An 11,506-nucleotide genomic window follows, 5' to 3' on the forward strand; every position below is an offset into this window, starting at 1 on the left:
ACATCTCAAAATTTGACAAAATTCACAAAACTCGAATCCTTAAACTCTCACGAGTCTAACCATATGAAAATTATCCAATTCCGATACCATTTGGTCCTTCAAATCATCATTTTGTATTTTTGAAAGATTTCACAATTTTCTTCCCAAATCACGAATTAAATTATGAATTCAATGATAGATTCATGTACTCTAGCCAAATCTGAGTTAGAATCACTTACCTCGATGAATTTCTTGAAAAACCTTCGAAAAATTGCCAAAATCCGAGCTTTGTAGGTCAAAATATCAAATAAAACCCAAAACCTCATATTTATAGAGTACCCCACAGATCTCCACCTCTGCGGGACGCACAAAATCGACTGCGGTCCGCACAAAACCAGTGTGGTCCGCACAAAAACAACCACGGCCGCACAGGCTTACTCTGCAGTGACAGGCTTTAGTATTTTGGCCATAACTTTCGCTACAGATGTCCAAATTACAATATCTTTACCTTTCTAGAAACTAACACGAAGAGCTACAACTTTCTTTTTTGAATCATCTCAAAATTCCTTGTAGATCAAAAGATATGAGCTTCTGAAGTAGGACCAGCAGAATGTTCTTCACCGCGGTCGCACACCATTTTGTGTGGTCCGCACAACACCTACCGCGGCCGTACTTCTTTTTGTGCGGTCCGCACAGCACATACCGCGGCCGCACTCCTTTTTGTGCGGACTGCGCGGGTGAGTTCCGAGGCCTGCAACCCTTCTGGACCTGCTACAGCTATGATTTTCAGCCTAAAACATCTCGGAACCTACCCGAAACTCCCGGAACTTCAAACCAATTGTACCAACACATCCCATGACATCGTTCAAACTTGTTCAAAACTTCGGAACGCTCACAACAGTATCAATCACCAATTTAACATAGGATTCAAGCCTAAGAACTCTTAAATTATACTTTCGATCGAAAAGTCTATCAAACCTCGTCTGAATGACCTAAAATTTTGCGCACACATCCCAAATGACAAAACGAAGCTACTGTCACTCTCGGAATTCCATTCCGACCCCTATATCAAAATCTCGCCTATCAACCGGAACCGCCAAAATATCAACTTCGCCAATTTAAGCCTAAATCTTCTCTACAACTCCAAAACCCATTCTGATCGCGCTCCTAAGTCACAAATCACCTCCCGAAGCTAACCGAACCATCGGAACTCACTTCTGAGTTTTCTAACATATAAGTCAACATCCGGTTGACTTTTCCAACTTAAGCCTTCTTAAAAGAGACTAAGTGTTTCATTTCTTACCAAATCCTCTCCGAACTCGATCTAATCAACCCGATCACATAAAACACGGATAACAAAGCGTAAAGAAGCTAAAATAGGGGAAAACGGAGCAGTAACTAATAAGACGACTGGCCGGGTCGTCACAGAAAGATATTGCAACAATTGTAGTATTTTATTTTAAATAATATGAGTGTACAATCTCTATGATTCCTCTGATTCTACTTTTCTAATATAAATTTAAGGGCATGTGAGCTTGATTTTGATTTGAATTTGATTTATCCGTCGCGGACACTTTGATTGTTGCCATGAATTGTATCATGAACAAGTAGCCTTGATCCTGAACGCCTTGTATTTAATTTGACTTAGTTCTTGATCTTGAATACTTTAATTGTTCTTCGTTCTTGAGCTTAAACTTGAACTTGATTATTTGAAGCTTGAAACTTGTAGAGAAATTTACGGTGTTTGATCCACGAGCTCTCTCTTGCTTATTGTTATAACTTCTGGTCTCTTTTCTGAGTTATGAAGACCCATATTTATAGTTGTGGAAGGGAGGAGTTATGATAAGAACAAACTCTTTCTGACCAATCAAATTAAAGTGTGACATGGCCGCATTTGATTGGCTAGAACATGTTACTTGCACACGTGGCACAATTTCATTGGCTTTTAATGTGACTTGGCATGCTTTGTCATTTTGATACGTGGCACGATCCTATTGGCTCTTCCGCTTAACTTGACGTGCCACGTCATTTGACACGTGGAACCAAGCTAGGCCTCTAGGAAGATGACATCTTGGGCTTAATAAAGTGGGCTCATCACTTTAGCCCAATTAAATGGGCTAGCCCAATCAATTAAGAATCATTTATTTAAGGGATTTTTCCATTCATATACACTATTTGAAACTTTATTACCCTTAATGTCCATGTTTAGTTAATTACCCCGCATAAATAAGTTTTGTTTACAAAATATATACAATCCACCTTAAATACTTATAAACATAATTGTTTTGTGACAATGTAGGAAGCAACAACAGAGGGACAAGAAGCCCATGTTGTTACAGATTATGTTCTTAAGGTAACAAAAGTTATGTCCAATAACTTCTTTAAATTTTCGACAATGAAAAAGTAGAAGAAATTTGATAACAAAGTGATTTGTGTATTCCATCTGCAACAGAGGGACAAGAAGCCTATGATGTTACAGAAAGTTTTTGGGTTTGAAACATATGGAATTGAAATGGCCATTTTTATAAAAGCTGGTTTTCTATAAACATTGAGCTTGCAGAGAACGTTTCCTTTGACATTTTTTATTTTGTTTGGTTGTTGGATACTAATTTGTTTCCTCAAATGCAATTTAATATGCAACCAAAAAGTCAATGCAATAGTTTTCTACCTCAAATGTTAGTATATTTACGAAATGGACTTACTACTTTACAACTTGGATAAAAAATTCCATATGATCTGTGATTTATATATATAGCGGTAGTGATAATGTCGCGTATGATTGCAAAAACGTTGAATTTCTGCTGTTTGATAGGTCGAACTGTAATGATACCCTCTCATCTACCCCCATTGCAAGTTTTTCCTAGCGAAAAAACAACATTTCCGAGTTCTTTTGTTTAACATTGCAGTCTCCACCCGTAACATATCCAAAAAAAAAAGTTAGTCGCTCATAAGATTTCCGCTATAAGATTTCCGCTACAACAGGTAGATGTATGTGTTGTTCGGTACAAATAAGTAATTAAGAAATTGATATTATTGACGAAGAAAACCACTGTTCTTCTCCATTCCTTTTTCTACCTTAAAAGGCTCTCAATCTATTAATTAATCCATCTATAACATCATATAAACTAAAAATAAACTGTATACAACTAATTATATAATATGCAACTTATTTATAACTTATCAACAACTTTCGTACATATTAAAAATAAAATCCATACAACTAAATATACAATATACACTTATTTATAATTTATCTACAATTTTCATACATTACTTCTACACAGTTAAATACAACTACAATATCATACAACTAAAATATAAATTTTCTACAATTTTACTATAATTTTTCTACAATTTTACTACAACTTTCCTACAATTTCGTAAGTATAATGTATGTCATGTCTTCTTCTTCTTCTTCTTCTTCTTCTTCTTCTTCTTCTTCTTCTTCTTCTTCTTCGAGTTTCAATCTGAAATTCAGCCAAAATCAAGTCTAATATTCACCAAAACAACCTCAAAATTGATATATAAACTCCAAACTATATTTTTAGTTGTTTGCAACAACACCCAATCCAAACAAATAATGGTTTTTGAAAATTCAAATTCAAAGCTTCAAAGCTTATTAATGGTTGTCAATGGTGGAATTGCTGCTCTTTTTCCTTTACTTTACATTACTGGAATTAGGGATTGAGAGATAGATACTTGGGATTTGTACGGTATGTAAAAATCTCTTTATTTAATCCATATATATTGGACCTATATAATTAATTCATTTATATATTAGCCCATAATGTTTATTTGAACCAATATATCTTGAATTTAAAATATAGTTCAAATTATTTAATGGATTTAATTTAAGTAAAATTTATATGCCTACAGTTACAGTTTATGAGCAGAGAAATAAATTTTTTTGAAAATTTTGAAAAAGTGACTTTAAAAAATTCATTTTCAAATCTTTTTTAAAAACTTGCAATATTTCATGGACAAATACAGCTTGGAAAGAAAAATATCGAAAAAAAGAAGAATTTTTTTTATGAACAAACGGGTCCAAGTCACTCCTAAGTAAAAATCAGTGACCGATAGATACTAAAAATTCCTATTAATAAGTAGGGCTTTGATAGGAAGATGTAATAGAGTAACTATTCGATTGTCATTTGGTACATTAAAATATGAAATTTATTTTTAAAAGAACTTTAAAACTCTAGTGGGCGCAATCTTATAAGCAAGCATCTTCCTGCGAATTTTTATAGTTTTTCTTTTCAATTATAAATATTAGGATGTCTTCGGTAAAGCTTGTTGCCGTGAGGACAATTGTTGATGTTATTATTCGAAATTTTAAAACAAGTGATCGTAAATACTTTTCTTGTCTTAAAATGGTTATATTCTAGTTCTTGGGGTATCATATCAAGTGATCCAGACTGCAATTTTGAAGGCACTCCTTTGTCGTTTTGATATGACAAAATCTCAGTATTTTATGTGATATTTCGAATATTAATTAATTGATATTCGATTTATCCTGAGTGCTGATTAATTTGAACACTTGGGTTGCAAAAAGAGACAAGAAATTGAGTGTGTTAACTATTTCAAAACAATCATTTAATTTGATTTGTTTCTTTCTTTGACTGCGGACTAAAATCAATTACATTCAATATTTGAAATTTAAAAAAAAAAAACATTGAGAAACGACATTGAAAAACTGATCTACATTATTCACTAGCGGATCAACAATTTAAAAGACATTTTTATGAGAATGTGGGTAATAAAAAAATAACTAAAATGACATTAATTAGTATAATTTTATTGGTATGATGGTCATAAAAAAATTTCAATGGAATGAAGGAGCTCTCCGGAAATTTTCTACGGATTTTTCAGCTACATTTGGTGTAAGACTGAGCTTCTGAGTTTCGGATTATTTTACTCATCAGTGAATATCATCGATAGTTTCTTGACAACTTTATCCGCCGAAACGTTATTGCAGTTTTCCAGTAAAAAATATTCTGAATAAAAATTTATTTAGATTTCCGATGGCATGTTTGTGGAACACTTCGTCGGAAATACCGTTTTCTGAGTCTATTTTGTTATTTGTGACGATTGCTCGATGGAAAGCCTGTGTATAAAGACTATCATACTCCCTCCGTTTCAATTTAAATGATACACAAAATTTAAGGGGAAAAAAAACTTTTGAAACATATGATCCTAAAAGCTTAAAAGGTAAAAGCTTTGTCGGGTATGCATTTGTACGGCTATAAAAGCTTCTCATTAGGGTAAAGTTAGTAAAATAAAAAATTTAAAGTTAAATTGTTTCCATATATAGAAATATGTGATTCTTTTTGGAACGAACTAATAAAGAAAGTATGCCATCTAAACATAAACGACGCAGTAACTCATACTATTAACTAGAGAAGGAGCCTGACACCATTGGTATCTGGCAGCCTTTTGAACTCGCTCGAAAGTGACAGCAACTAAAGCCATGGACAAATTACGGATCATCCTTGTGCAGGGCAACACCCTCTCATAATATGAATGTGAATTCTAAAATCTTATACTAAAACATGGCCAAAGTACAGAGGGCCGCCACTCATTATCATTTTATTGTCTCGACCAAACTCAGGGTTCAGGCAACTTACATTTATTGCAGCACATTAGAATAGGGAAAAAATGCTTAAAGCTTAATGCTAGAATATTAAGTATCGCTTAAGGGAGTCTGCCGCTATGCCCCAGTGAATGTAGGACCATAAAAACTAAGCAGTATGTCTTTTACGGAAAAGAAATGGTACACAAGCAAAAACCTTGATGATAATTTATCAGTCGATATCCAGTTTCAGGATCCTGAGACAAGCGTGATAATTACAGACGCTTACAATCCATCAGGCAATAACCTGACCAAATAGACACTTGCGAATCTGCAAGATTTAGGAGACAAGTTAAGCAAAGAGAAGATTCTTGGAAACCATGGAAGCAATGATAAAATCTGCAACATTGATGGAAGAAGCAGCACTTATCTGATGGACACAACAAAAGGATAGAGCTTTAAGTAACCTTTCCCCACCTAGCCAAAGCGGGGAAGTAACAGCAGAAAGTTCGCTCTTGCTCTCCCCCACCCTTGTTACAAGGACTAATCACTCGACTCATCTTACTGGTGAGTGGTATGTCCTGTCATTTAGTCATTTCCTTTTATTACCCACCCTCACTTTCATCTACCACTAAACTCATCTTTATGTATGATTGCTACTTATGAATTTTATTAATCCATTGGGGTATGAAAACTGAAGTTTCAAGAGCCTAGTCTCGACAAAGACTAGTAAGCAACAGACAGTCAGACATGCCCACTACCCAAAATTCCTAAATGTATGTAACAAATACAATAGCAAAGGAGCTTATTGGAGATGCTTAAGCCACAAGGTTAGAAGTATAAAATGCCATTGAATTGGCATGCAAAAACTATTTTACGGAGATCAGCGTCATCAGCAACTACAAATGTAAACAATGACTATTCCAAAAACAGAAAAAAAGAACATGTAAGATGTTTTGTATAGGTAATGAACATGTAAGACGCTTGGTAACTCATCCACATGACATCTGAAAAATAACACGGGATGCATGACATTTGGAATAGACAGATATAACTCGGCAAATAGACCACAAATGTATAAACGCTGGTGGAAGGAATACTAGAAAAATTGGCAAGACAAGGACACAGAATTATGAGAAGTAGGAGATAAGGACAAGAGCAAGAACCTCGGGTAGTTTTTTACGGAACACAACTTCCAATCTGGCATCAAGTGTGTTCTCACACACAATTTTCCCATCTCGAGAAGCCAATACTACTCCTCCAGAGCTGTTGGGATAAAAAAAGATAAATTACTAAGAGGAGCTACTTAGCATTTCTGATAGATAATTGAAGCAACTTACCAAGAAGGACCATGTGCATTATGATGAGATGGGGCGGGTGGAAGGTGGATGTGGTCAACTATGATCTCAGGTGAGTGGACCATTGCCTTCTCTGCATACTCCTCCTTTGCAGCATCCAATACATCTTCTACCAGGTGTACATCATCTTTTCGACAACGCAGTAGGACAGAAGGCTCTTTAAGTCTGAGTAAACTCTGCAATCAAAGAGTAGCTCCCATCTTATTCCCAAAGAAAGAAGCAATATCAGTTCAAAAAGCCACCTAGTCCTATTGACAAGTCAAGCCACATTATGGTCATAGACAACACAAACTGCAAATAGCGTTTTTTTAATCATTGTATCTCCTTTTGGCGATAGCACAAGAAACTAGGAACTTGCAAAGGAAAAGAAGGATCACATTACAATGAACATTTTTTTGGATAGATATCACATTAATGAACATATGTGGCGAACTCGAGATTCTGTAAAGTAAAACTTTGGTTCTTGAAGGATCTAACTTGAAGAGAACAGAAATTCTTTGTAAGGCTAACCAAATGATTCCTTGGTATCCGAAACAGCAACCTTGCCTCCTGTAATCTTAGCAATTTAACCACTAGTGTGGACTAAATATGAGATTTATTTTCACAATCTATTTTATCAACATATTGTCATATACAAAATATATGATCGGAACTAAATAAGAATTCATAATATGGTATGCAACAGTGCAGATAATATGAATACATCAACATATCAACTGAAGATACTGATTATCATCTGATGAATAGCTTGTCTTTCATAAAATAAGCTGGCTAATTTTCTGAGTTTTGATAATTTGTTTCAGAAAATCTAGAAGCAAAGAACAAAATCTCATGGTAATGGTTATTACTCAAAAGTACCTGAACAATAAGATCATGAAGAAGCTTCTTATAGATATGATGGTTGTGGTGATGGCTAACATGTAAGAGCTCCTTTGCTGCTGCTTCCTTCATGGAGCTAACCAAGTCATCCTGAGCTTGGAGAACTTTGATCCGAGAGGCATTGAGTTGCATGGAATACTCACTGCAATAAATGCATAACAAAAGAAAGTAGAAGATTATGTTGGACAATAAAGTTGAAATTAGATAATTTATTAAAAAGAAAAAGTTCAATGTTCACCTTTTGGAGCCAAATCCAAACATCAATCAATGAAATTAAATCTCATTTAATCATGTGGCTTATTTGAAAAACAAAAACGAAAGGCCACAAACCCAGCACTATGTTTAAATAAGGTTTGCAATCACTTTTTCCACCATGAATTGCTGTTAAACAGAAAGGTTTTAATGATGAAAGTAGAAACAGAATCAGTGTAAAACATGGAAGCCTAAACATACAGTAAATACTAATTAGAAGTGTTGTAAACAATTCTTTATCTAATGGATACTCAATACTATGGACCACGGAGAATGTAAATCCATGATGATCCAGATTTAATTTTCAGCCTAAAAATGAAAGTTTCAAGTGCTAGTAAAGATCATATAATTACGAACGAATACAAACATTGGCATGCCAAATCAAGATGTATTTGTTATAAGTTAAAGACAACATCTTCTGGAAATCTTATATCAACCTCATTTTATTATCTTTGGGTCAGGGGTGGCCCTTCCATAAAGCAAGTAAAGCAATCGTTTTAGGCCCCAAATTTGTGGGGGGCCCATTTTTGTTACACCTAATAGACTATATATAAATTTTAAAAAGAGTTATGTAAAGTAAAAAAGTTTGATTTCTTTCTTTAACAAATATAGAGAACAAGGATTTGCAACTGCTATGATTACTACCAAGCAAATTGCACTTGAAATGAATAGCGAACCTGAATTTCGTAAGAAACGTTTGATATATAGGAAGTAACAATTTGATGTGAACGTTGATAATGAGTTCTCAAAATCTTTCGAAGAGTCCTTAGAGTTGATTACTTTTATACATAACAGACAAGGCTATTTTTTCACTTCAAAATAGATTTGAACAATTCGAAGCATTTGAAAATATTTTTGGTTTTCTATTTGGCAGTAAAAACTAAGATCATTAGATGTTGAAAATTTGAAAAAATATTGCCTTAATCTTGAATATTTCTTAAAGCATAATAATCAATTTGATATTGATGGTTTAGATTTTTTTTTTTTTTTTTGAATTAAAAGTATTAAGGAAAATAGTACAACTAGAAGATAACAGTTTAGTTGATACACTTAATCAAATAAAAAGATTTAATTTTTTTTCAAATGCCCAAATTGGTTATGGAATAATGTTCATAACTCATGTTACCATTGTTTCAGCGGAAAGAAGTTTTCAAAATTAAAATTGATATTATTTTACCTAAAAACAACAATGTCACAAGAAAGGTTAAATGGATTAGCTATATTGTCAATTGATAAATACTTATTAGGAGTTATTGATTATAAGAAAATTATTAATAACTTTGTATCTAAGAAAAGCTAAAAAAAATAGACTTCAAATAAATCATAAAAAAAAATTAAAAAATTAAGGCCCATCGTAAAGTTTAGTTTTAGGCCACAAAATTCGTCGGGCCGCCCCTCCATTGGGTAAGCAATATGGGGATCCCAAACACAATTATGTTATGTACACTGAGAGTATAAAGATTTCTTTGCAACTGCAAATGACTTTTAACTGTGGTAGTAGGTTAGTTACCAATTTTATCAGATTACCAGTTAATGCTTATGAAGAGATTTACCTTTCATTGCCCAAAAAATGACATGATTGTATTATACATTTTACAGCATGAGCGCACAGAATTTAAATTCATTAAAACAACTCAAACAACGATTGCTAATTCAAACAGAGTTTTGAACTTAACTCTTCCACAAAGAACAACATTTAGAAACAAATGCCTCGAAAAATCTCGAAATTAATCACAATCAAATTAAGAGAAAGTTAGAGAATCACATTTTCTTGCGGACGTCAACTTGTTTCTCCTTGCGTTCGAATTCTTGTCTGATCTTCTTCTTCTCCGCTTCCACTAGCTGCAACTTCTCAATGTTGAATTCCTAACAACAAAATCACAGCCAATGTACATTACATGAGATTAATTAAAGTCGATTTAATTCGAAATTAGAGCGTGATTTGCATAATTAAGAGGCTTACTTCTTCAGCGGAAACGGAAATCTCATTGGCTTTTTCCTCCGCTTCTTGGCGGATGAATCTGACCATCTGCTGGATCTGCTTGGATACATCTGTGTCGTTCATTTTCGGATCTGGATGAATCGAACGGTGAAATGAAGTGATTTGAGTGAATGGCTCTTTTTTGGGCTGTTTCTTTCTCAGAGAAGATATTGGAGCCTTCTAGTAGACCAAAAAAGACAGAAGCTGTAGATACATAATTGCATTTGTTGTCTTAATGCCACCCCTCTTCAGTTAGATCACTATCTTTCCCCTCGTATTTTGACAAAATTGCTATAGCAACCCCTGATGTTTATTTAACTTGCATTCAAGTATCATATTTTACTCGAGTACTATACAAAATATTTAATTTTTACTTTCCGTTATATTTTGGAGTCATTCTTACCTTTATTGCTAGCAAATTATATTATATTTACCCTTGATTTTAATAGAGCTTTCAATGTATAATGTGTAGATCTCACGTGTTAAAATATTTCGTGAAAAAAGTTCGAATTTACATAATTACTTTTGGCTAAGATGTAAAATTACCTTTTATTATACTTCAGGTTAGATCTCTATTAGGATCAATAAAAATATGAATCAATTTACTAACAATAAGGATATGAATGACCCCAAAGTATTACTAACAACAAAACTAAAAAATATATTTACTAACATCAATTTTATGAATGACCCTAATGTATAAATGGGTGACAAAATTAAATGCTATTGTATAGTAGTAGATAGGTATTTTACCCTTTTGTCTTTCAAATTAAAACTACCTTTAAGTCCTCAAGTATGACAGAGTTAAACCTTCGAAGGGGAAGAGGAAACTCATGAAACTTTTCGAATTCATGCAACTATGACGTTATTTGTCTTATGAGGACTAGGAAATTGGAGATTCTTTGGATTAGGGGTGTCAATAGATATTCGAAAATGGACTAAACCGATCGAACCGTATCGTATCGAATCGATTTTTAGGTTTCTTTTTAAGAACCGTAGGTTTTTATATAAATCTATCACCGCACCGATAATTAGTGTAGGTTTTTTATTTTATAAAAATAAACCGAAAAAATACCGAACCGTACCGAATAAATTTTACATGTGGAAAATATATTTATTTGGTAAGTTTAAAAATAATAATGCATTAAATTTTCTTTGGGCCTTGAAATTATGAAAACTATTACAAGCCAACAAGTAATTACACACAAAATACTAATTCCTAAAACATATTATGCTACTTCTACTTAAACAAAGTTATTTTAAGTATCTGTATTAGCAAGACACAAAAGCAAACTACAATGTATTGAATATGTTTCCTTACATATAATTTAGATTTATCTTTTTGAATATTTTATCTTCTATAGACTTTATTCTTGAGTCTCATCTTGGTATATCTTTCAACTCGTGTGATTTATATTTTCTTTGTCTTTGTTTGATTTCTTTTACGTTGTTGTAGAATAATTGATGGATCTATACTCTAGCCATATT

At 33.3% G+C, this 11,506-nt stretch overlaps 1 protein-coding gene across 1 annotated transcript; it reads right to left on the reverse strand.

The window, feature by feature from the left end:
• Positions 1-5,522: 5,522 nt before the first annotated feature.
• On the reverse strand, positions 5,523-10,260 carry LOC104236705 (V-type proton ATPase subunit E-like). Its single transcript, XM_009790689.2, has 6 exons — positions 10,001-10,260; positions 9,803-9,903; positions 7,765-7,927; positions 6,889-7,082; positions 6,715-6,814; positions 5,523-5,879 (listed from the first exon to the last, which is right to left on the reverse strand). The coding sequence occupies exons 1-6, from the start codon at positions 10,100-10,102 to the stop codon at positions 5,844-5,846; spliced, it is 696 nt and encodes a 231-aa protein (XP_009788991.1). The 5' UTR covers positions 10,103-10,260; the 3' UTR covers positions 5,523-5,843.
• Between the last annotated feature and the right edge of the window lie 1,246 nt (positions 10,261-11,506).

The sequence above is a fragment of the Nicotiana sylvestris genome, chromosome 10 (assembly GCF_000393655.2).
Source record: "Nicotiana sylvestris chromosome 10, ASM39365v2, whole genome shotgun sequence".
Lineage (NCBI taxonomy): Eukaryota > Viridiplantae > Streptophyta > Magnoliopsida > Solanales > Solanaceae > Nicotiana > Nicotiana sylvestris.

What these genes read in the sequence shown, in the direction of transcription:
- LOC104236705 (XM_009790689.2), bottom strand. Translation starts at nt 10,102, where the DNA reads ATGAACGACACAGATGTATCCAAGCAGATCCAGCAGATGGTCAGATTC. An exon ending in GTTGACGTCCGCAAGAAAAT is followed by an intron (nt 7,928 to 9,802) that starts GTGATTCTCTAA and finishes CATTTATTGCAG; the next exon opens with TGAGTATTCCATGCAACTCA. An exon ending in TTCATGATCTTATTGTTCAG is followed by an intron (nt 7,083 to 7,764) that starts GTACTTTTGAGT and finishes CTTTGATTGCAG; the next exon opens with AGTTTACTCAGACTTAAAGA.